General features: G+C 47.4%; 1 protein-coding gene across 1 annotated transcript in view; it reads right to left on the bottom strand.

The window, feature by feature from the left end:
* Positions 1–1,865: 1,865 nt before the first annotated feature.
* LOC144132959 (hypoxia-inducible factor 1-alpha-like) overlaps positions 1,866–26,698 on the bottom strand; it is a 199,867-nt gene continuing 175,034 nt past the window's right edge. The window contains exons 7-15 of the mRNA XM_077665722.1: positions 13,717–13,867; positions 12,581–12,831; positions 11,560–11,649; positions 11,033–11,325; positions 10,282–10,424; positions 9,398–9,607; positions 8,318–8,556; positions 7,578–7,678; positions 1,866–6,869 (exon numbers count right to left, since the gene is read on the bottom strand). Of these exons, the coding sequence (XP_077521848.1) occupies positions 6,699–6,869; positions 7,578–7,678; positions 8,318–8,556; positions 9,398–9,607; positions 10,282–10,424; positions 11,033–11,325; positions 11,560–11,649; positions 12,581–12,831; positions 13,717–13,867 (1,649 nt within the window). The 3' untranslated portion in view covers positions 1,866–6,698. The remainder of the gene's footprint in view (positions 6,870–7,577; positions 7,679–8,317; positions 8,557–9,397; positions 9,608–10,281; positions 10,425–11,032; positions 11,326–11,559; positions 11,650–12,580; positions 12,832–13,716; positions 13,868–26,698) is intronic.

The raw sequence follows: 26,698 nt of genomic DNA, 5'->3' as shown, positions 1-26,698 counted from the left end.
GTAAAGCCACTACGTGAAGGAATCTTCTTTGTAAATCTTTCCTGTAATGGCAGGAGCTACTGTTGCGTCAGAATCAAAGGGAAACACCACCTACAAACAAAACAGTCTTTTGGCCCTATATGTTCAGCCTTATTGAGCAACTAGTGCAAATCATCGTTCTACACTAAAGGTCCCTGTGAAGTGTACATTTGCTAACGTGCACGTTACGCATCGGTGTTGAGCTACACACTAGAGAAGTAGTATACAGGCATGTTCCTGTTTGAGTTCAGCCTGGCAGCAGCACAATAAGTATAGCAAAATATTGTTATTGGCCATGGGAACTAATCCCACACAGTTTCCAGGGGCAACTGTCGTGCCATTGCATTCCCTGTTGATTCCGGAAGCGATAAAAATTTTGTTATTTCCTACCATTCATTAAAATGGACTGAGTAGCACCAATGAATGGATGAATCTGTGCAGGCTTATCCTGTAGATTTGTATCACTGCTCGGGATATTACAGGCTACATGTTTGACTTGTTTCTTCTTTTGCTTTGTTGCTATTTTTGTACCACATTTTGTGTTCATCGATGCATGAGAATTTTGACACAGGATGTATGCGCTACATATTATGTCTGTTCTTTGTAAAGGATTGGTGATAAGCTGACTGCACTCCTTTTGTCGCTATGTATATGCCATTAGTACCAAATATTGTTTGTAAATGCATGAAGATCTTTTAATACAGTGAGTGAATAAGTACCGAGTACTGATTACATGCGTTCTCAGTATAAATGGTCAGTGGTCAGCATTTTTAACACGACAGCGTTAAGGAGCTGGTGTCACAGAAAAGCTGGTGTCGGCGTCGGCGGCGTTGGCCGTGAGCGAAAGATCCTCCTCCTCCTCGCAATGTACCCCACTGCCCCAACAGATAGCGCGCGACGGCAGTGCCTCCCGCTCGTCTCGTACGGGCACAGTGGGGCCGTGCAGGCACGCAGGAATCTCGCGGTGAGCGGCGAACAATGCAGCGCACATCCAAAGCGCGTTCACCACGAAGCTTGCTGCCCGTTTGTTTGGCGCGGAAGCTATGCTGGCGTTCGTGGCATCGAGTTTGTCAAGAACGATGTGCCGACGAACTACGACTGCAATTTGAGCCCCGGGCATATCAGCAAGGCGCCTGGCAGCGCTTCTACGTGGTTTGCAGCTCCGCGTATCCGTTTCAACGTATGTCGCAGAGCGGTTTGTTTAACGGTCAAGGCGTCGCGCCGAATGGGCGATGGTGTTCTGTGGACTCCCTGGCAGTGCTGCAACATGCTGTCACGTTCCACTCTTAAAGGCGAAGCTTAAGCGTCCTCCGATTTTTTTTACAGCGATAGCTGTATGGGTGTCGTTTGGTGAGATCATGTCGTTGTTAGCGGTAGCAGTGTTGTCCACGCACGCTACACCCGCTGGTCAGCAATTTTTTTACCTGTCTAGGTGTCGTTTGACAAGATCGTGTCATTGTTGGTGGTAGCAGTGTTGTCCACGCATACTGCACCCAGTGGTCAGCACTTTTTTTTACAGCGATAGCTGTATCTGTGTGGTTTGGCGAGATTGTGTTGTCGGCGGTAGCATGTTGTCCATGCACACTACACCCGGTGGTCAGCAATTTTTTTTACAGCGACTGGTTTGGCAAGATTGTGTCGTTGGTGGTAGCAGTGTTGTGCATGTACACTACACCCGGCTACTCCAACACTGTCAACACCGCACCCCCACACCCGTAACCGAAACTCAGCAAACAGCTCTCAGCGTTAATTCAAGTGAAGCAACACACATTCAACAAACTGGTGGCAAGCAAGGCAGCGTTCATTGCTAGCAGCCACCGAAAGAAGGCAGACATGGGGCCGGTGCATACTAAATGGAAAAGATACTTTTATTCTTCCTTGTAACTACATTGTACTTTACAACAGCTTGTGTAATGCGAGAGTATTGATGCGTGGGTGTTCATACAGTTAACAATAGGCAACAACTTTGCTTTCCTGTCTTAAGTTTCGGCCTGACAAAAATACCGTTCAAAACATTTTGCTTGATGGTGGGATATATTTACTCTCATGTCATGTAGTCCATACCATCCACAAGCTGTAGCAGTCATCACTCAGCTTGAAGCAAAGAAACAGTAAATAAAATGCAACACACGGAGAGACCGAACACTTCCAGTCAGGCAGTAAATCCATGGCTGCAGACAAACGAGAAGACATGCACGGTGATGGCAATGTCTTGTAACTGGTGGTGATGAACAAGAGCTTAGAGGAAATGAAAACTGCAAAACAGTCTACATGCATGAGGCAGGTATAAAGAAGAAAAAAATGCCTACATTAGTACACACTGAGACATGGAATCTGTCGGGAATATGCATATGAATATATATCTCTGCTAGCCAACAAAACGGCTCATCACTCTCACTAGACAGACAGGCGTGCCTTCTTCGATGTACACTGCCACTTTTCTTTTTTTTTTTCCTGAGAGGCAGAACTGCTTGGGGGGAAGAAAATTAAAATATAAGAAGGTGCACCCTAACCAACCAGCTATCTCAGATGTAAAACAATTCAATGCAAAAAAAACCTCCGTGCCACACGAGCAAGAGGCATGAAATGTCAACAACAAGTCGCTGCCACACGATACGGGTGGCAGCCAACAACGTTCGTTCCCTTCCGGTGAATGGTGGGGCTAGCAGCGGCTCGGGAGAACTGAACAAATACAAAGGTGTGGCTATGTACACAACAATGTCTAAGGACAGGGACCAAAAAAAAAATTTTTTTTTTTTAGAAAGGAAGAAAATTAAGGCCAGGTTCTTATCGTGAACACTTGCATGCTTCGCAAAGAACAGTCCACAACACCCCGACGACTTGCAAAGCAAACTGCCTGTTCTACACGAGTGCTGCCGTGTCTGGGTAGTGGTCATCCGCCAGCTCCTCCTCTAGTAAGCCGTGTTAGCTGTGCAACAGTTACGGGGCCTCTCCTGTAACTGCGTGCCCAGGCACATGTCAGCTTGGAAAGCTTTCTATGGCATGTTCTCTGAGTCGAGCCTAGCCCACACTGGGTCAAATACAGTAGACTATACTGATAAGCCAAGCACTGCATTACGAAAAACATTGCACATGATTTTATGCTAAAGTAGCTTCTACCTGAATGAAACTTGCTAGGGCAAAACTGCTGGATAAATGCAACTATTTTCCAACCTTTGCGGCTAGACTGCTCCACTTGATCATAACAGTAATAATAATAATAATACATGGCTTGTGAGGCAACTGTGGCCGTTTCTTGAGGTTCACAGAGAGAGAACATGATCCAGTACTGTCACATTGCCAAACAAGCCACGTATTTGTGCGGGAGCAGGAGTTAAAAAAAAAGAAGGAAAGATGGATGATTGGGCCCCATGTGATGACCAACCCAAAAGGAAAAAAAAAAAAAGGATTTCTTCATATTTTTTCTGCGAGCCGCATGCTCTGTGCGAATAGAGATACCTCTGATTTTTTGACACAGACCTCGATTAACACTTCAGTAACCGTGAATTGTTTCGTCCCAGAGGTTGAGGCCACAATGTGAACGATAGGTCCCAAACTTTTTAAAGCTTTGCAACTTGTCACAAAATAACAGACATTCCTGGCAAAAACTCTTTCAACAACAGTGCACTGTATTTGAAAGATTCAGAATTTGAAGTCATAATTTCACATCCACTGTATTTTATTTTTCAGTTGCTCCAGTTGTAAAAAGGGGTAGCATGCCTCTTTTATGTTGAGCTGGTTCTTCTAGCATCTAGTGGTTATGGTTAACCCAGTTGACGGTAGTCCACTGTCACGTCACGAGAGAAAAATACGTACACGGCCACTGCACGCAAGTCTTGGACGTTTTGTGCGCGCTGCATATGCGCAGATCAGGAGGCACTTTGGTTGAGTGTACTCAACAGACTGTGCAGTCCCCAGAATTTGTTTCCAAGATTCGCAAACACCAATTTTATGTGCATTTGAGAAAGAAAGCGACTAGCTCTGGACAGCGAGGTACTGCAGCCTGTCTATGGCAACTTGCCTATGGCAAAAAAGGAAAAAAAAAAGCAATTATATGCCATATTGTGTTATCCTAGAGCACACTTAAAAAGCTACGTTTCAGAATGTAGTGTGCACTCCCAATGAGCAAAGCCGTGATGGTACAATGGTACACATGCTGCTTGCTAATCGTACTTGTGCTCATCAACCTGAGCTATGCGCAACTTCTGGCAACTTGGGCACGGAATTTCACCTGAAGTGCACGGCAGCAGAACTTCTTCAGGGGAACAGTCAAAAGAAGTACGCCAACCTGTGCCCCGCTAACAAGTGAACTTAAGCCAATTCTAGCCTTGCAGGAGAAGATTATATTTGGAAAAGCACCCTTGTTTAAGCAAAAGAGGTAGATACAGGGCGCTTGAGTTTTCATGGTTTTAGAAATTCCAAATGCACAAAACACTACATATTCACCCGGTCCATGCTATTTCGTTTCGATGGTGGTACAAGCCGGAGAGTGCAACAGCTGCCAGCTCACTGAAACACAAATTTATTTAAGCACCACCAAATCAAAGGACATTTTATTGCAAAACAAAAGAAAACAAGATCTTGAACTCAAAATCTGTCTACTGTGTTGAAAACATTCAGAATCATGAAAATAAAGGCAAAGAGGCTTGCTTGGCATTGTCATCCAAGCAGAGATGGAGAAACTTAATTCCTCCTTCCACACTGCACCCATAGCTTAAAGAACGAGCTCCTTTAACATTTAAAAGAAACAGCTTGTCATTTCGAAGAAAAGGTTCAATGATACAACATCTAAAACTTCAGCTAAACAAATCTGTCGAACACAATAGCATGGCCTGGCAGACATGCAACTGCACGTGCACTGACTGCCGCAACACGATCACTTTACATTATCAATCACTTTGCATTATCCACGACACTGTGATCACTGTACCACCATGGTCTCACAGGTTGAAAAGTAGCACTTGAGTTTTGAAGCATGCATGGTTAATCTTCTTTGCCTGCACATGTGCACAAACTAGCACTGTTATGGTCCATTAAGCAGTGAGTGCGCAAGAAGCAATGACGTCTTGCTGCTGCAAGCCAAGCATTTTCCCCCCGACGCCTAACGCTTCAGCAGTTTCGATCCGGAATCTGACAGCAGGAGAGCTTGTGAAGTCTGTAAAAGACTGGTGGCCTGTGTCCACGACAAAAGCTGGCAAAGCAGCAAGAACAGCATGAAACACAACTGCAGCTGTGATTGCTTCAGCTAGTGTGCTTTTTTTTTACCCTCGAAAGCATCACTGCCAAACATGGGGCGCAATGGAACAGCTGAATATGAGAACCATTCTTTTACATATGTGCACACATAGAGACCTTGTGAGATTTGTACTCTAGGATGAAGTGACACATGTGGCACACACAAAAAAAAGAGAAAATATTAAAGGTGGGGAGAAAAAAAATTGGGAAAGGAAAAAAACAAAACAAGCTATGTACAGGTGTTTGCTTGTGTATTATAAGACATGCCTACACAAGCCTGCAGCCTCACGCTGCATAGCTTAGAAGAAAGCTTAGCCCTAGACTCATGAAGACAGCACTGACCATAATTCAAAACGATGGAAAAGAGGAGGAAGAAAAGGGGGGGTGTAAGGGAAGATTTCGGCGGACGAGATGATGCAGCACCCTAACCGAGAAAATGTGGTTGCCCTAAAACGAGATGCTCGACTGAAAGGCGAGAAGAACGTCAACCGAGACAAAGACAGTGATGCCAAAGCAGGATGTCCACGTGCCAAAGCTCTCTCTCTTTTGATCCTGTGTCCCAAGGCAGACAGCCCCTCATTCATCATGAGACAGCGTCTGCGGATGAGGTGCACTTGTCAGAATGCGCGGAGGCAGTGGCGAGGGTGTGTGTGTGGCAGTAGAACATTTTGTCACATTGCGAGACAGCCTAGCTGCTGCAATTGCCATGGCAGCAACGGAGATGAGGTCGGGGCAGGTTCTTTTCTCAAGCAGCCAGGGGGTGGGGTTAGAGCACACAGACCACTACGGCAGAGGCAGTGCTGACGGCCCAACGTGAACTGGAAAAAGAAGCGTCCAGAGCCTGCCACCACAGTTACGACACTGGACAAGCGTTTTTTTTAATCCCTCAACCAGCGCAACAAGCCAAGGGCAATGCCAGTGCTCTTCATGAACTCCAAAGAGCAATGCATACCCACCATGTGTGCCAGCGATGACAGCTATTCGGACAAAGCCACAGCACAACAGAGGACATGCGAGAGGGACGGGTCGCCAGAAGACAAGAGTGCACAGAGTCGGAAAACCAAAAAAGAAGACAAATCTGTGAACACAGATGGCTGCGGACAACAGTGCAGCAATGCATCTCGGATGGAAGGTACCGACAGTCGTCTCACAGCACAAGTGTTCGGCCGCCACGTCTCAGTGCCTCGTTCTCGGAATGTGAGGCACCTGGCAAGTTCTCAAAGCAAAAAAAAAAAAAGGGTGGTTGGTGCATGCATGCCATTTCCACACACATGGTAACGTTGTCCGATGGCGTTGGTGGCTGGCAGGGCACTGCACAGGAAAGTGCTCCTTGTCTTCTGGGCCTGAGAGACGATGACGGTGACAGCTCAAGATCAGGGCAGGGGATTGGGGTTGTTGGAGGTTTGGTGGGGAGGGGGGCACAGGGGGAGCGGGCCGGAGCTGCTTCAGACGAGCGCAGGCACCGACTGGTCGAGGGCGCTGAGCAGGTCCTCACCAGTGAGCAGCTGCTGAATGGGGGCGTTGACCTCGGCATCCAGCTGGCTCAGGTCCTGCAGGGTGGGGATGGGCTCGTCCAGCAGCAGAGGAGCGGGACGTGGAGAGGACGGTGGGCACCTCTGCACAGATGTGGGAACAGGAGTCAAAACCTAAGGTCAATGCACACTGCTTCGTATCCAGACAAAATCAATACGGTGATCACTTCATACTTGACCTGCCTATATAAAGTGCCCTACCGGAGAGCAGGGAAAATTTGCTGGTCTCGTTTGGCTGGCAGAAAACCAACCACCTTCATACTGATCGGTGACTGTATAGGGCGTGTCGTGCATAGAAGGAAAGCTGAAGTTGGGTTTCAAATGCCGGTTACAGCTCAGATTAAACACGAAAGACTGGAGATTGCGCAACAGATTAAAGTGTCGCGTTGCCTAAACCGCCACCAGAGGGAACTGCAGCCGCCAAGTGCATTTAATTCTATGAAAGATTAAAAAATTACTCTTGTGGTAGTGCCTCCACTACGGCGGTCAGTTCAGGTGTCCAACGATATATGAGACAGATATTGCGCCATTTCCTTTCCCCAAAAACCAATTATTATTATTATTATTATTATTATTATTATTATTATTATTATTCTCTCACTAGAAACATTCAACACTTATGTTACAGTACGTTCAATGAACAAGCTCATCTACCGCCAACCTCCTTTCCTCCTTTTTTGGTACTTCCTTCTTATTTTCGCTCGTAGCAACTGATGCAACGTAGATGCAAAGACCAGCTCTTCCCACTGAAAAGGAAAAAAAATACAGACGACAAAGAGCACAGGCACCAACCTTGTCATAGCGCAAGGTTTGGCACAGGTATCCGTGGCAGGCGTCCTCTCCATTCACCAGCAAGTTCAGCAGCACGCTGTCTTTGTTTTGGAGCTGCAAGCCTGAAACACAATGGCCAGGTTTTGAGGGCATAAAGGACCGCCAACAGAACAGGCAGAAGCTGGAAAGTGCAACCCTGGCCAACCGAGGCTGCTGCTCATGCATTTCATGCCTTGCAGCATGGTAATCATCAGTCGAATGCTGTGCACTAGTTCAACTATGATGGATATGCACCCAGGCAAAAAAAAATTTTGAAACTTGGAAGTAACAACTAGAACTACATTTCCTCACAGGCAATGTGTGTACCCAACCATTGAAATTTCCAAGTCAGCAACTGTTTGTGATACCCCCATACTGCCCCTCCCAAATTCAGGCCACAATTAATTTTTTTTTTGTGCACTCCTGCATTTCATAAGCTTTTGCAATCAAGTGCATCATCAAAGTTTTAATTCAAGACCGTGTACTTATTTTTTCTTGAAAAAAGGAGTCACTTGACACAAACTGATTATGTAATATGCCGCAGCCTGAACTGACACCAATGCCTGCATCAAAGCAAGAAGAACCCCGACTAGCAGTCAAATTCCTTCGGTTACAAAGATTTATTTCCAAAAGTTATGCACTACGGGTAAATAGATTCCTCAGCTGTACCAGCAATTCTCATAACATCCCTGATTGGCATGTACATGGCAACTCGAGCTCACCTCGCAGGTCGACCCGCATCCTCTTGGGGCTGGCCAGCTGTCCAGCCCCCAAGGCCCGCTCCGTAGAGCCACGCTTGGGCGGTGGGTCTGGAGGTGAAGGCATCCCCATTTTCTGCTCTAGTGCACTCGTCACGTAGGCTTGATGCCGCAGGTCGCTCATCGAGGACAGGGCACGGTTCACATGATTCCGTGCTGACGCCTGTTGCTGGTGGTGCGGATGCTGCGTCAGCCGCGCTGACCTGGAAACAGTAGCACGGCATCTTTTCACTAATGTCCCCTGTTGCTCGGTCGGCTGTCATGTCTTTCATAAGTGCTCTTCTTTTGCATCTAAGTGTCTTTCAACCCAAATAATATCGGAATTCCACTTATTTACTTCAAGGCAACAATACACAAACATTCTTTTGTCATTACTGTACCCACGTGTTGCACCAATGCTTTTTAACAGTTCCCCTCCCCTCTTTAAAGGCCTCTACGAAAGCATACAAAAGTTGTCATACTGACAGGCCATTGCAGCACTGGTAATCAGATAAAATATTTAGCTGTTATATATCATTGTCAGCACTGCTTTCTGGTGATATCTTCAGGAAGAGTCAAAGACACTTAAACACAAACAAATAGAAAAGTTATCAGGCTTTCCATCCCCTTCCAAAGTGAAAAACTCACAGGACGGTTATGACTGTGTAATGAGAGGTTCAGCGATTTAGACGTGTAGTTTTAGGGATATTTGGTGGCGCACTGGTGCAGTGGTCATGTGATGCACCCCTGCAATGGCAGGCAGCTGTTCGAAACAAAGCCACCCATAGGCCTATGTGACCCAGGTTGACCGCGCAGATGCCGAAGATGCCGACAACGGTGGATGACTACGACGAGAAAGCCAGGGATGGGCGCCTAGCAGCTATCGCTGTAAAACTAAAGTGACACCAGTAGCTGTCACCTGGGGAGCGATATTTCCATTACGACGCAAGGGCGCTTGTTTAAAACTTGCGGGATTCGGAATGCTAGTTCTTTCACGGACTTTCACAAACACACATCTGTGAGCCAAGACTAACAGTAGACATGCTTAGCGGTGCTAGTGCTCACCTTGCCAGGTCTTGCCGTGAGGGTGCAGAGACTCCTGATGACCTGGGATGATTGGTTCGTGCTCGGTGCTTGGTCCACTCCCGCGACCTTGCCACAGGCGGTGGCGGGAGCTCGGCTACAAGGAGTGCAGCCAGGCTGGACTTTGGGTTGGGCCCCAGGGACCCTAATGTTGGTCTCGGCGGAGACGGCGAGGTGGCAAAGAATGTTGGGCTGCAAAAGGGGAATGCAGGCCCTCCTTGCTAACCTTGTAGGCATGAACTGCTACTGGGTAAGACTAAGATTTCACACCCAAGAAAGGAGGCCCATTAACAATGGCTGAAGATACAAGGAAGCAATGCATAATGGTAAAGACCTCAAGCTTGGCTGTAAAGGTAAAGTACCATTCAGCGTTCAGCGCAACGACTGTCATAAATGATGGTGATATGCAAAAGCAACTGCTTTTTTTTTTCAGCCAACAGAACCTGCTATTTTACAGGTTTCTAATGGGAAAGTGCTGTATGTTGGTTTACCTATTAAGTCTTGTGAAAATAGGCACACGCAGCTGGGAGTGTTTCTACATTCTGCACAAATTTGGAACAAAAGTTTGTTCTTATGAGGTTTAACGTCCCAAAGCGACCCAAACTATGAGGGACGCCATAGTGGAGGGCTCCAGATAATTTCAACACCCTGGGATTCTCCAACATGTGCTGACATTGCACAGTACACGGAGCTCTAGCATTTTGCCTCTACCGAAATCTGACTGCCACAGCTGGCATCGAACTCAATTTAGAACAATGGATGAGCATCACTGATTGCATTTAATTATGCACAACATACACACTTCGGAGATGGGTGAGGCTGCATGGTTTATAGATCTTCACTGCAAACAGAGGTTGTAAGCTCACCTGTCACAGAGAGAACTGCGACTGGACGTGCTCCCAGGAGGCGAGTCTTGGGGCCCCCACATGACAGAGTCAGGTGGACTGAGCAGGGGGAAGTCATCTCCATTCATTGAGATGTACGGTGCCCGCATGTCGAAGTCATCATCCTGTTAGCAGTGAAGAAAAAGAATGGAACTGTGGTTAGGAGCCAAAAATGACTGCGCAGCACTTCCTATGAGTGACAAAACGTATGTGAGCACCGTGCTAACAAAGGATGCGAGAGCATAATCTGGAGTGCTACCAATGCTGACATCCCACACAACACGACTACACCATGAAATGTATGTAGATGTCAAATTTATTTCATGCTGTTCTCTGGTTCGAACTAGGAAGCTCGGCACATGACCAATGAGCAAGTCCGTTTGTCAAATACCTACGCAACTATGGAAAAAGAGTGATTGCCTATTCAAATGCCCAGACCTAGATTAAGCATGGAATGGTGCACACATTAGTTAAATCTGCACACTACAAAGAGTGCTGCAGTTGAATGAAGATCCACTTGTTCCTGGTGAAATCGTTCGTTATGTCGCTTACACTGTGCTTTTCACACGACATTCTTTTATCAACAAATAGATCCATGCCGCTGATGCAATAATCATATTCTTTGTCAGTGCTACTAAACCTAAAGACAAATTCACCCTTGCCTTGAAACAAGTAGTGTTCAAGATGACCAATCTCCTTGCAGATACCGCTCAGATGAATGTAGGCAACTCACCTGGAGGTCTGTGTGCCTCTCCGGTTGTAGGCCGAGGTCGGCAAACCGATCGACTGGGCTTTCAAGGCTGGGAACGTCTGAGCAACTGCTGCTGCGACCTTCGCCGTCCGAAGATGGTGGTGTGCCACATGAGCCCGGTGACGACAGGGGGTCGCTGTCGTCCCGATAGCTGAGGAAAGGGTCCTTGCGTCCCAGGGGGCAGTCCTCCTCGGGAGGCAGCAGTGCATAGTCTGGCAGCAGCTTGTTGTCGTCGCCATAGATGTCCGACAGGGAAAAGGCATCGCCGAGCACATCTGCATGGTGGCCAAGTTCATTAGGTCGGCAGGTTCTGCTAAAATCCTACATCTTGCCCCCACGGTAACAGTGTTAGAGCTCATTATTGCACAATGTCTATACTGAAACGACGATTACAATGAAAGAAATCTACTATGTACATGTCACAAGCAGAAAACTCCAATACTGTCTGTGAACAACATGCGCAGTTAACAGCCCACGTGTTTGCAACAAAATGAGCAGTCAATACGTACCGGAAGGCAGGCCCTCCAATGGAATGCTGTCGTCACCAGCCTGTGGTGCCAGGTGTGTTAAGTCCTCAGGTTCGGACTCTTCTTTCAGCACTGTACACAACGAAGGTGACAAGGTGACAACTCTGCACAAGTACAGCACAAGCTCACGAGTTTTGCTGAGAACTACCTCAAGCCTTGCACACAGTCTTGGCAGGCGAATGGATGGCTAAGTCCACCTCGTTACTACCGCTTCTGTTTCCACAGATAAAACTCTTCTTTTCATTAAAAACATGCGGCAAATATATATATATATATATAAAAAAGACTGTGGCTGGGAAACACGAACTGATAGCAGCAACATGGTTTATATCAATTTGAGTAAATGAGAGAAACTACTTTGTCGCAAGCACCAATACTACATGGAAAAGTAATGTAAGGAAGTTGACGCATGCTGCCTGACCGCTGATAACCAGACCCAAGCCATTTGGGTCACAACCATCCATCCCCCTTTTGGCTAGTGAATGTGAAATAAAAAAGAATGTTTTATCAAGTGTGCATCCTTGAAGTCACCAGCAGTTTCAGCACTATAACTGGTTAGCTGTATTTGTCCAGTTTTATTCATGTTAACCATGACACTCTTATTTTTTGTAGTTTAAGCACAAGTATGAAACCAGGCACTCTGGTTTAAGCATATCAGCAAACACAGGAAAACGTGATCGATGAACTTGAAGCCTGCCACATTTGGCACCAGTGGATAATGCCTAACAGCTAATGACATCTGTTTTATTCACCACTGCATTCTAAAACTCACAGCGCTTTACCTTGGCTCACAACTAAGCACTTAAGAACTATTCACATCTATGAAGGGGCAGGTTTCATGCCGCACATAATACACTACAAGTTTGGGACTGCAGCTTCCCAAATGCGGTGACTAGAAGCGACAGACGAGGCACACTTCACGGTATCACATGCACAACCAACTACAGTGAAGCCAGTTGATTGATGACGTTAATTAAGCATGGTGACATGTTGCTAGGCCCACCTGTTAGGCCGCTGTCATCATCGGCGAACATAAGGAAACCCTTGTTCATGTCCGCAGTGCGAGGAGCAAAGATCTTGCTCGTGCTGCTGGTGAAGCACAGGGGCTCCTCCTCCTCCTCGTCCTCGTCTTCCTCCTCTTCTTCAGCCTCAAGGGCAGTCGGCAGCGGCTGCAACTCCGGCTCTGGCTCCGGCTGCACGACCGTGCAAGTCAGTTGTTCCTGCGCAAGCACTTCATGCTTCTGGCTGGCACCACTGCAAAAAGGAGTAACAAATATAAAGATCAGTTGGGGGGGCACAGGCTTGGCCTACTGATCCAAAGCCTCACATTATTTCTTAGCAAGCTATGGCATAATTGAGAGCTAGGATTACAGTAAGCACTAAGTTTACGAGCATGCAAATGAGGAAAACCAGTCGTCCAAACTCTATAGTTTAAGGCTGTAAGCTGCCACTGCAGAGTGCCTCCCTTGTGCCACACAGATTCCCCACTAAAAATGCAGTTTGATACCAAATACATTACTAAATCAGGGATACCACCACTAATGGACAGCTGTTGCTATTAAGATCACCGAAATTCACAAATCAGTAAAGGCTTAATTGAATAAACAAAACTGAAAAACTGTTGTTTCCATCTCTGTTGCAATGGGATACACAGCCGCCCTTGTACATCCAGCTTAAGTCAAAACCGCGGCTAAAAATTGTTTCTTTAAATGTACGGCGAGTAAGAAGCACTGTGCCACGGATAAGAACAGTAGGTCACTGCTATTTCTTGAGATGTGCACTTCAACAACACATAATATCTTTGCAGTTAGCATCATCTGAATAAATGTGCACTCACACAATACCTAGATTTAATGAATGCTCCTTTCTTGCCAAATGTTCTGCCATTACCCCAAGTGAATCGTCAAAACAGCTGTCACTCAACCCAAATGCCGCTTAGATCGACTCCCTTGCAACCAGCGCAACATCGATTCTAACATCAGCAACCTGTTCCACTTGTGAGCAACGCAAAAACAACAAGGTTGTGCCAGAGCTTCTTGCTCCACTGAGACGAGGCTGTGGCAGTCAGCAGTGACGCCTTGAGTGACATCACAATGCAGGTAGACCGGTGCCAAGAACAGTGGGGGGGTAGCTGCTTGCCTTAGCACATAATTGACGCAGACGACGCATTGTGGCTTGCTGCAGCTGCTGTTCTCGTAGATGAGGGTCGCCTGGGTCAGCACCCACACGCAGCCACCATGCTTGGCCAGGAAACGGTACTGGCCGGTCTCGCACTGGCCCTTGGCAAACACTGCACAACAAGGAACACAAGTGGAGCTCAGCACAGGTGAACAAACTTTCTTCAATTAGACTGCACGGTACAGTTAAACAAAACATGAAAGTGGAACAAGAGCAAGGTTATCATTTCGCTTTCAACTAGAAACTGCAGTGGCAGAACAAGAAAGGAAATTCTTCGAAGAACAAGCTGTAAGGTTAAGTTGAAATATCAAAACTTTTTTCTCCCTGCATTCTTTCTCATGGCTTCTTCGCCTACCAACATAAGCATGTGCTAAATATGCAATCTCAGTTGCTAGCGCGTGGTTGATCCATCACTCTGCAGCATTTATAAGAAAATACAGCTGAAACTGCCCCTCATCTGCAGAGGAAACACCAGTGCGCTTTCATAAAAAAAATTAAGGATTTGTCTGTGCTTATAAAGTACAAAAGTTAAAAAGTAGGACACTTTATTAAACATTTTAAACTACTGCAAAAAGAGCAGAAAATTTAGACTCAGTTAGGTAATGCTCCTCATCACGCTCATGTGCTGTAAGTCAGGATTAAAAAAAAAAGGATTCAATAAACGTGCTTCAGCTAGACTTCTAACAAACTTGCGATTCAACACAGAGTAAAGGCGTACATAAATATAAAATGTGCCATTCTACCCAGCAGCACCTTATCTGCCAGCTAAATTGATAAAGCAACAAGTACCACACAGCTCTTCATATCAGCCACTCACTGCATCAAGTTAACCAGATCTTCTGTTCATGGAAGAAATGCACTGCCTAACAGCAGCAACAGGAAAGTGCTATACCAGTCAACTTGACTACATTAATGCTCACAAGCCAATGTCAGCTTCCTAGGGAATTCGACAGACACCATTAGCAGCGATAAACTTTTTCTTACAGTTTGCAGACAAGTGCTATATCTTAAGCCCACTCAGCCACCGAATGCGGTGAAGTGCTCTTCACCAATGCACTGAGAAAGCAAGGAAATATCACCTATCAAATCTGTAGTATTAAAATACACTTCAGGCATTTTCAACATTTTATTAGGGCTTAAATTTCTCACAGCAGCCTACGAACACACGTCTTCCTAAGGCAGTGCGGATGTCATTGGTATACAACCAGCGCAGTTCTCGGTTCAAAAACAAACGAAAAAGCGAGGAAAAAAACGCACGCAAAAGAGAAGGGGGCACGGCGGCAGAGGTTAATTTTCAGCCCAGGAATGTACCAACTTGTAGCAACCACTCCATCACGGCCACATTAAACCATAAATTTCCCGCGCAAACAAAAGAAATCCCCAATGCCAGGAGAAGTGTGGGCAGAAATAGGTGTGCACGATCAAAATGAACCCACTGCACTCCAAGCGAGTGACTTCACGATGGAGCACTGCTGCCAAGCCAGCGTAGAAAAAAGAAAGAGGAGAGTCGGAGAGACCGGGAGGGAGGGGGGGGGGGGGGGGGGGGGGGGGGGGGGGGCAGGCACAGACGTGAAATAAGACAAGGGAAAACATGTTGTCCTCCCACCAGTGGCACAGACCTAAGCTAGGCTGCGGTGGTGGGGGGAACCGGTGGGGGAAGGATGAGAGGGGAGTGAAGTGTGGACTACGGCATTGCTTAGGAAGGGGAAGCCCAAAATACACCTTGCCAGGAGAGCAGTGTGAGTGCGTGGCCCCCTGCTAGATGCCAGAGGGGCGCTGGGGAGACCATTAATAGGAGGAGGCAACAGAAGAAGGCATTCCATACAAACTGGCAGGCTTTCAAGGCTGAGACCAAACGCTCCCACCAACGCCCACTGCTTTCGCTCCTGTGCTACTCCTCATCCACCTCCTCCACCCCAAGCTACAGACAACGGCCTGCTCTCTTGGTCTAGGTGCAGACGGAACTCGCTGACGGCACTGAAAACAGAGCGTGCCAAAAGCTGCCGCTTTCCAAAAGCTTACTTCCCTACTGCTGACAGGCAATATATTTTTGAGAGGAGAAGCAGCAATTGGAGGAGCAAGTAGCAAGTAGGATTCACTAATAAGCATGGCACTAATAAGGGATGGCCACGAGGCTGGTGGGAAGACTACTAAATCAGCATTCAGGCAATGCTCTGAGAAGCCAATAAAAAAAAATGAGACTCAAGAAACAAAACTGTCCAAAATATGGGTCACATGTTTTTTGGCTGGAGCATCTGTAATGGTGACGAATGTGCTCCACATAATTCACGTGATGGATATATATCCTGCTAGAACAGGGTAAAGAAACCGTTCCAGGAAAACACTGGCACCATCGAAAATAAAAATGAAAAAAAAGGAAGGAAAACCTCGATAATATACCTGTAATGGCTTTAGTGCCAGAAGCATTCCATGAATTTATGGTGGCTTTTCCTCGTGGCTTCGGTAATCGAAAGTTGTGGCTTGTGGCTCAATGCCGCAGCTAATTTCTCACTCAATAATGTATGGGACTTGGACAAGCTTCTACCTCATATCCAAATGTAAGAAGACAAGCAAAACCTGTTCAAAATGAATTGCAGCAGAATTCCTGAAAAGCTAAGTATCTTCTTGCATACCTTTGTCACAATTTTTAAGATTTTTGCCGCGCCACAGCACAAAACTGCCCAATGATGGCAGAAACACATTACGAAAGTACTGCTACTCCTATGATGCCAACATGATTTCGCAAACTTGTGTTAAGCTGTTCAAGTGCACAGCACTGACTGTAGTAAAATCCTGGACGAACCTGCACATAGGGAATATTGACTAAATAAAGGTACAAAACTTTGAAAGAATACAAAAAGTATTGTGATGAGAGCTAGCAAAAGTATTGAGATGAGAGGCTACAGCTGTTGAAAAAAAATCACAATACAGGTATCACAATACAGGTGTGCTTGTGATAACCAAACAAAAAAATCATTAACTTGAGGAGCCCTTTTCAAAAAAAAAAAAGCTGGAATGAACACGAACAACCGTGCAAAATTCAGTGCCATCTCTATGAATAGAGGAACTCACCCCCGAAGACTCAACAAAGAAGAGGCGAGTATAATTCCAACCAACCGGTTCAAAATTTGAAATGCACTCCCAAACAGGACTACTGCACGGTGGCGCCAGAGAGAGCCGTTGGGTAGGCTTGAAGAGGGTGAGCCAGAAAACGAGGGAAAATGGCTGTACAACCATCCATGAAGCAAGGACCCTTATCAGGGACGGCAGCTTATCACCACACCGGAGTGGGAAGAGCGGCAGGGTGGAGTTGGGGTGGGAGAGGGGGGTGGGGAAGTCTGCGACCGCAGCCGATAGATATATCGCCCCCTCCTCTCCACCACCGCCGCTCCTTATCTCCGCGAGACGATGAGGCCACGCAACAAAGTGTTTTCCGCCAGATATTGCCGCGCACGAGCGCTCATCTCCCAAGCGGCGGAAGATCCATGCATCGTGAGGCGAACCCCTGGCGGCCCGGGTGTCGTGAGCCTTAAAATGCTTGCGATCGACTTCCGTGACTTGATCTGGACCTCGCGGTGTACCGCGAAATTTTGTCGTATGTATACACCCCCCTCGAGGCGTTTGAACGGGTGTGTGAAGGCGTCTGAACGCGGGAAAAGGTGGTGGGTGACGTTGACGTGCAAGTTACGCACGCGGCGATTAAAATTCGGCGAGAAAACTAGGCTAAAACATGCGTGTCAGATGTCCCGCGTCCGTGCGCATTGAAAAAAAAGAGCAAAAATAAGAGCTAGCAAACGTCACGGACCACGCTGACGACACGGTCGCTGAAAACTGCAGAGTAGTAAAACTGTCGCCCAGGAAATTAACGACAGGCGTGAAGAGGGAGGGAGAGCGAGAGAGAAAAAAATAAGGCCACTTTTGGTGCTGCCACAAAGCGAAACACGCGCACGACTCCCGCCAGAAAGCATGCGCGTCGCACGCACTAGCAGGAGCAGTGAACATCCGGAGAAGGTGTGGATAAAAGGGAGTTGGATATAGCGAATTACCGGACACAAAGAAGTAAACTGGATTTTGCCGGTCATACTTTATTTTCGAAAAAAAGAAACCAAGTTCTACTACTAAAGCGAAACCGAAAACGCGAGATCCAGCGCCGGTCAACGCCAAGCCATTTTCTTTCGAGCTCTCTTCACAATCCATAATAGTATTATAGGGGGGCAAAAATGTAACAGATCCTTCTTCCAAGTTCCGGTCCGTGCCACTGTTCATGAGGGCGCCACCTTACAAAGCACTTCGGGTGTCGAGACCAGCGCAGTGGGCCAGCTTCCACACCAGAAGTGCTTTGTCAGGCGGCGCCGAGTTGCACGGGTCGGAACTTGGTGGGGGGATCTGTTACTTTTGCCCCCCATATAGTACCTTCCGAAGGCAACCGAACCCTCTAACATGCGAAATCGAGCACTATGCGTGCTTGTGGTATCCGGGACCGGGTATCCTCTATAACGGTAGACAGGGTGAAACGTATGCGAGGCCTCAACTCGGAGACAGGACTGAGCACGGATATTCCTTATTAATATCCCTGACACAGATTTCCTGCCTGCGTATGTGTATAGTAAAACGACGATTATATATGCGCTTACAGCACAGCTTTCCTACAAGTTTCCAAAGCTGATTGATCTCGGCGTCATATTGGTTGCAGCCTCAGAAGAGGCCGCGTGCACATGGATCAATCAAGAGCCGGATTCTATACCGCAAACTTGCCCCCTCAACGCAAGTGTTTTCTTTCTTTCTCGCTTACACGCACTCCTGTTTATGTCGCAACAAGGAACATATACATATACACTCGAGTTGAGGGAATACCAGCGCATTTCATACCATTGCACCGACTTAGCCAAGTACTCACTCCACAAGAGTCAGACATATATACTACGGACGATTGCCACCAGAACAAGGCAACTTGTAACAATGCCGTCTGCTATCTCTCCAATCGCTTTTTTTTCCAAGGTGATGTCACGTGTCTATTTCGTTTTTTTTCTCCCTTCGTGCATCGACATGCTATGATGGAGATCGGAGCTACCTTCGAGTAGGGGAGCATAGGAACGAATATCGGATATAGCGAAAGGAGTGTCGTTTCTCATGCCACTTCGTTATAATGAGTTTCGACTGCTCCTGCCTTGAGCTCTGTCAATAAAGCGACCAAGGTCATATCGAAAAGCGATGGCCACAAAGCGACAAAAAAAAAAGGGGGGGGGGGGGGGGGGGCTCTGCCCGCGTACTGAACTTTTTAAGTCTAATATTTCAGGAAACCTCGTGTTTTGATCGCTACATACACTACTACCGGATTGCACCGCGGGCCTACAACGTTGCTGGAAGTGGACGTTGGTGTGGGGAAAAAAAAGTTATTGTCGACAGGCAGAGCATTTATCTCGCCCGTGAACACGAGCATTGCAGTTGACCTCATTCGCGACTGCAATGTGCGCTGCAGCATCCATCAGATCCAACGGGTCCTCGGCAGTATCACAAGTGTCACCTATTCACCGCAAAGATACAGCTCCTCGCCCTCGCCCCCAATTTCCTGATATCTCACTGCCGCGGTTCCTCTTAGGCCAGTATACTTACATATACCTACGACGCTGACGTCAAAGACACCGCGCCTCCGACCGCGATATAAGCACTCCTTTTATCGCGCAAGTGTTGCGGCTTGAAAGCTTTATTTCCCAACGAGTTTTCGTGAGAACGCCGCTATTAAGCTGTTGAGCCAGCTCCAACTGTGGATTAACCGAAATTTATCGTGCCTTTGTTTGCCTGCAGACGACGGCCTGACGACACAGGAAGGCTGACATTCACTTCACAGCGAACCACAAAAATGCGTGATAATATTAAGAGTGAGAGCACAGCTTATCAATGATCACAGAAAAAAAAGACGCTCGAACCCATTTAACAAGAAATGTCAAAATGACGTCCATATAACATCCACGTCCAACCCATTCAACAAGTGTCAAAAAGTCATCCAGATAAAATTCAGTCAGGTTCAACCCATTCAACAAGAAATGTCCAAAGGACGTACGGATGACATCCAAACAACCAGATCCAACACATTCAACAAGAAATGTCTAAATCACGTCCAGATGACATCCAAACAACCAGGTCCAACCGCTTCAATAAGAAATGTCCAAATGACATCCAGAAAACACCCAAACAACCAGGTCCGACCAGAAACTTGTTAATTCAAGGACGCTACTTGTGTTCCCAAACGAAGGAAAGATTTCCGAGAGCAAAAGGCTCGTTTCCAGTCACCCTCGCTGAATCGCAGCAGTGTTTTAGGCTATAAAAGGTTGAGCGAACATTGCCATACTGTGACCATATATGTGTCAATGCGACAGCACTGATTTCAAGCGTTCGATTGATCACGAACTCGATAGCATCTTGTGCGTGCGACGCGTTATGAAATGATTCCTTCAATGGAAAAACATGAAAAAGAACGTCGGGACATTTTTTCCCTTATCATTTGAACGAAGCAACTGCTTTCACGTGACTGAACGCCTGGCTGATGTTTCCCGCAAATTTACGTTCTACATACTTTTACTAGAAAATGTACAAATGTATATATCCGCCCTACGGCTTCCGAAGCACGTCGGGATAGCCTTTATTGACGTACCTGGAAAGTTTGTTGGGTTGCCTTTTTCTCTGCACGGGACGGTCCCACGGACGTCCGTAGTGCATATTTTGGATTTATACTGATGTCCGCAGGACATCCGAACATCCACTGCCCAACGTTCATTGCACGTTCCTCGAACATCTGCGGTTTGGCACTACGACGAAATGGTATTGGTGTACAACATAAGGAGGAACATCAGACAACTGTAAACATAAAGGAGTTAAAAGGGAATAAATGGTCCTCTAGCGCAGTAATTTTTATTAAAGGGAGTGCACTACGGGAGCTTACTCCCATATAGGCGAATTTGTGTTCAGAGTGCAGGAAAGATGTCCTTCGCGTCAAACACCCATGTTGCCATTTCTCATCGGTCAGCAGAACGAGGCGTGCCCTGTGATCTTTGGTATCAGCAATCGGTGGGACTCTTTCGGGCGGCACTATGTAGTACATCTGAAAGCCTACAGGTGACGCGACAATCAGCTGACCTCCAAAACCCCGACCAATTGGGGGGGCCTCTTTTTGAAACAAGGCCTACATAGGAAGTAAGCAAGTGACCCGAACTAAGACTTCTGGCTGGAATCCAGGTTCCATTGACATGTATTGCCAGGAAGTCACAGATCGGCGGACGCTCTTTTATTGTACTAGGGACAATCGTCCTAATCGGTGTTGTGCGACATTTGCCGGCACATTTCATCGAATGACATTCTGCATGACGTGAACGGTCAATCAGTTCGAATGTGCGGGGAAAATAGGGTAACAATCCTTAAACAGGCCCTCAACTTCGCGGAACGATGCATCAGTATGTAGATTGCTCACTCTCCACCTGAAGTGGCTGCAAGAAGCCCTTGACCACTTGCGACCATTTCAAGTTCACTTGCAGATTACTGCTGCTTCTCTTGTGCGCTTACAGAATGCGCTACGCGATTATCGGCCGATGCATAAAAGGCATTCTTCGCTGCCGTTCGCGGCTTTCGCGCCCATTTCAGCTGTAACGGTTTTGGTTTATGGGGTTTAACGTCCCAAGGCGACTCAGCCTATGAAGGCCGCTGTAGCGGAGGGCTCCTGAAATTTCGACCAACTGGGATTCTTTAACACGCACTGACATCGTACAGTACACGAGCCTACAGCATTTCGCCTCCATCGAAATGCGACCGCCGCGGCCGGGATCGAACCCGCATCTTTTGGGTCAGCTGCGGTTATTATATTATTATATAACCGTATTATAATAATATACTATAACATTATAACCGTATTATAATAATATAATCGGTATTATAGGGTTCAGGCAATCCTTTAGAAATTCATGACGTATAATCGTCATGAACTTCTAAAGGATTGCCTGATCTTGTTCCCTAAGTATCAGATATCCGATATCGACTACGTAGTACTGTTGTCTTCGCGATGAATTCTGTGCACGGCTAAACGGTTATGGTAACAATGATGACGGATATATGTTCGAGCAAGAGCAACTGTTGCCAAGCAAAGCCAAGAACGAGATGAATGATCCACTCGGTCATTTTTTTTTTTTGTCCGATGAAATGCAGGAGCCCCCCCTCCCCCCTTTCCCTGGCCTTCCCGACTTGAACCGATGGACCAACACTGGCCCAATAAATGCTCTCTTTCGCCTTCGGACCACAACGATGGAACGCGCCAGCAACAATGTAGGCCGAAAGAGGGAAAGCAGCTGGCCGTGCGACATCCAGCGCTCGATCGGCGGCAGAGAGGCGCTAAACTGGGGCCGCTGAGATGGCCGTCGCCAGAGGCGGCCGCACCACACGCGATACGCACCCGGCGCCGGCGGCTGCTTTTTCAAAAGCGCCCAGGGAGAGAGAGAGGGGGGGGCGGGGGGTGGAGAGAGCCGGCCGCTCGCGCCAAGGAAGCCATTTCTCACACACGCGCTATGCGACCTTGCCGGCCAATGCGATCAGCGCTCGCCCGGCCTTTCAACGACTCGCGACGATCGCTCCTCGGCCATGCGTATAGCGATCCCCCCCCCCCCCCCCCCCCCCCTGCATGCTGCAACTGGGCGAGACCTTTTCACAAACATCGCGACGGCTGACGCCATGTACGACACTGGACGACTGCGGAAGTAAGGCACGCACTCGAGGAACTCAGCGAGTACAACTCCACCCGACTTTTTTCCTCCGTAAAAGTCGATTTTGAGGCTCATTTTGAATATTCCGCTCTTCACTAGGCAGCAAAAGACACATTTATCACCGAGAAAATAGTATTTGAAAATTTTCCCGTCAATAAATTCACATTTGAGACGTCAAGACCAAGAATGACTCCCTGATCAGAATCTTGAAGAGAACGGCGATGGAGCAAAGCCTCCGTGATCCGCGTCTCTTTGCTTTGCGAAAACGAGATGGCGACACTTTCACCTCACTGTTTTTCTACCTTTTTATAGTTGATAAATGCCCACTTTTCAGTGACAATACCGTACTTGTCATTAGAACACAGTAATATATCGATGCAGACCAAACTTCAATTTGCTATCAGTGCCTCTTTAACGTCCAGAAACAGAACGCGGGATATGGGGGACGTCTCCGAACTTGATCTCGACCGCCCGGGAACCTGGGGTTTTTCAAGGTGCTCACACATCGCACACAGTACAGGGGCATCACTTCACACTTAGTCTCCACTGAAACGCGGCCCCCGTGCCCGGACTTTGCACGGGGGGTCGAGGAGAAATGAGGGACGGAACTTCCCCTTACAAAAATGGTCTATAGAGTGTCCACTGACTTTTTACACTATTGCCTTCCTATACATATTTCCTTTCGTAGTCTATAGAAAGAGTCTACTAAAAGTGTATGGCCATAAACCTTTAGAAAGACATGGTGTTGGGCTAGCCGGCGCGTCACGCTGTATACCAACTGCCGCAGCATGCAGGAGCAGCCAGGAAGTTGCACGTGCGGACGTAAAATAAAATGCGGACGCGTCACGCTGGCTGAATGCGAAGGACTAAATAAATGCGAAGGAAGAACTAGAAGGAACGTGCGCTGACGCGAAAAATGAAGGACGTCCACGCCGCCGGCCTGTCAACCGAAATGCTGACGAATGCCCGATCGGTGTCGCTGGGATCACAACGAGAGGCCTGACGCGAAGAACGCCTGGAGGTGTTCCTGCTGCCAAGAATAAGGCATGGCAAGACGGAAAACGCTCCCACATTTGCCATATTGCTCGGCGGACTGTTGTGTGACACATGCAACGACCACGGGGTTGGTAGCGCGAGCTTTCTACACCTGTTCACGGCAATCCAAAGAGTTGTGTTGGGTTTAGTCATGCGCCAAACACAAGGTATTGAAAATTGTGTTGTGCAGAATTTATTTTAAAAAAAATGCCAAAGAACGGTGGTGTAAAGGGCCTAAGAAGTTATTTCGTACTACCCAGTGAAGAAGGTCAGGTAACCTCAAAGGCTATCCTTGGCTGGGCAAAGATCTCGAGGCTCACAACCAACGAAATAGACACCTCAGCCTTCTTCTCAGGAATGAGAAAGTGGCTGAGGTGTATCAGGCAATCCAAAGAGCAGGTTTTCATTTATTTATTTTTTGCCCCTACGCCTACAGGACGGAAAGGATTGAGATTAAAAGCTACACAATTCATCTCCGTGGCTCGCTGCCGTCCGGGCCCAACACTACTAGTCATTTGGTAGCTTGGGGGTGCTCTAAAAAAATCGAAAAATATTAAGCCCCAGCCTACCGCAAATTGGTGTGCGACTATGTCAGCAGTAAGGGGAGAGGGCAAACGGTGAGATTTCAAAACACAACTCAACGCCGAAGCACGCCTGCGGAGGTGAACCGAAAAAAAAAAAAAAAGGTCGCCGAATTCCAGGCCACGAGAGTCAACGGCTCGTTTCCCCGGCACACATATGTCAACAGCGCGCTGAAACGAAGGGATTACACATAATGACGCTTCCGCGCCGACACTAACGACTCTGATCTCGTTGGTTTAATCCATTACCCCTCCTCCTCCCGACTACTACACTCCGCGGGCCCCGGGAAAGGCTAATCGTCGCCGCATGCGAATATCGATCTGCCGTGCGTACACACGATCGCACTGAATGGCGCCGTGCATATGAATTCGGGAGCAGGTGCATTTCTTTCGCAGCTAAACACGGCGCGCCAACAGCGCTGCTGAGGGGGGACAAAAATTGACACACCGCCTTCCAGGACAGAACGAACACCGGTGAAATAACAATAACGATAATAACAACAAACAAGCGATAGAAACGAATCTGCTTCGGCGTAACTCTTTTCACGGCGAAAATTTCCGGGGCAGAGATCCCGCGCGTGGCCCCAAATTTCACGCTCCAACGGCGCGGATCAAACACAAAGTCAGCGGACGTTGGCGACAAAAAAAAAATAATAATAACGCCGAGCGGGCGGAATAGCAGCAGCTCCGCTCCTTGCCGTCTCTCTCTCTCCCCCTCTCTCCTTCTGTCGTCTTTCTCCTCCCCCGCTTTCGTTTTCTCTACGTGCACCGGCGACCAACGCAGCAGGACAGCCTAGCGTAGGCCAGCCCTGTCGCGACTGCACCTCGGTCCTCTGCACACAGCGCCCGCGGGTCGTTACGGGTGCAGCAAGCCTTTTGTGTTTTGCGCTCTCAGCGAACAAAAGAAAAAAAAAAACGGGACATGTCTTCCCTTTCTCCCCCCAACGCTTCCCTCGAACGCGAAAGGTCGATAAAGGGGCTCGGGCCAACACCCTCTCAATGCTAAGGCCTCTCCACCGGCCGCGTGACGTCACGCCAAGGGACCGTGCAGGCCCCGCGCTCCGCGATTTCAGCGCGCCGCGCCCGTCTGCACTATTCGGGTACTGCCGTACGTAGCTGCCTTATAAGTGATTCCTTCATTTTCATTTTTGTCGTTGCTGCAGAAAAGAAATTCGCTAGTTTGTGCGCGCCTTAGGCTATCATTTTATCTGCTTTATATATTTTTTTTATTGCAGAACACCTTATTGTCAAGAAAGTTCGAGCTGCTAATACAGTTTTTTATAATAAACAATTTAGCATACGGCCGCCAATTTCGCATTATTGGTCATTATAATAAAAAATTGATTAGTTAATTTCAATTAATCATCTAATTATTAGGTTCTATCACGTACATGATGTCTGCCGTGCGGTAAAATCCATCCGCACAGACCGCACATGCGTATATCTAGTTGTTAAAGTAGAAGTTCGTGAACATTGAAAAAAAAAACACCGTCTACTGCGCATTGTGTTAGTTTTATTCTGTATTGTGTTTTGCTTAAAGCTTTCACACACAGCAATAATGACACTCACAATAATGTTGCGCTGTTGAGTATTTGTACAGCTAATCTGACCCTTACAATAAAAAACGACGAGACACCAGCAATGAAGTGTGCGCAAAGCATTTTTATTGCTTGGGAATAAAACTTACTTCTTCTTAAGCGTTGCTGCTTTCCGGGCTGCGGCCTTCTGCTGCGCATTGTCTTGTATGGCATCATTTCTTAGTTTGCAAAAGTTGTTTAGAACAACGTTGGTTGCAACGCGTACTACCAAGCGCAGGAGAGTTTGTGCAGTGTGGCCATTTTTCACATGTCTCAATGTCGTGTTTCGTCCAGGAGGGAAATCGTCTGTGAAATCACGACACCACGTTGATTTCTACAGGAGAGAAAATCTTCCGCGGTTGCTCCAAAAGACAACTTCTCTGCAACTAGTTTAGTCATCAGTACCATGTGAACTGTGCATGGCTGGGGAAACTTCAGCCCTCCTCTCGACAGGTTAGCTATCATGGCAGTATTTTCCGCTTCGATCTCTCGATTTTCAATCACCAATGTGCTGAAGCAAGCAGAACATGAAAGCTTCTTTAAAGCAGCATGAGCAGCGTATCCTGCAATGTAGACAATAGCATCCATGTCAGAGTGGGCGTGTGTAATATCGTCGTCGCTGACAGCCACAGAAAAGTTGCATGGGACAAGATCCTCACTTACGTCTTCAAACTCTGTTTCCTCGCGTGGAAATGTCAAAAGTTTTTGAAGACGAAGCTTCTTCTCACATTCGTAGAGCTGACGCACGGAAATGTGGTACTGTGATCCTGCCAGCTGGCGGTAACGGCCGAACCGGTCTTCTAGCGCATCCGTCTGAAATTTGCCCAGCAGTACGTACTTGAAGTGAAGTTCTTCTAAGCAGTAGCGCGAGAGTAGCGCGCTGGCTCTCTCTCTCTCTCTCTCCCCCCTCCCCACCACCTCCTCTCCCCCTCTGGCAGCGGCGCTCGCATCGCGCGTTTGCCACCCCAGTGTTTACTAATAAACTGCCATTCACTAGGGCGCCTTC

This window comes from Amblyomma americanum, chromosome 5 (assembly GCF_052857255.1).
Source record: "Amblyomma americanum isolate KBUSLIRL-KWMA chromosome 5, ASM5285725v1, whole genome shotgun sequence".
NCBI lineage: Eukaryota > Metazoa > Arthropoda > Arachnida > Ixodida > Ixodidae > Amblyomma > Amblyomma americanum.
This window is presented reverse-complemented; position numbering and strand designations above follow the sequence as displayed.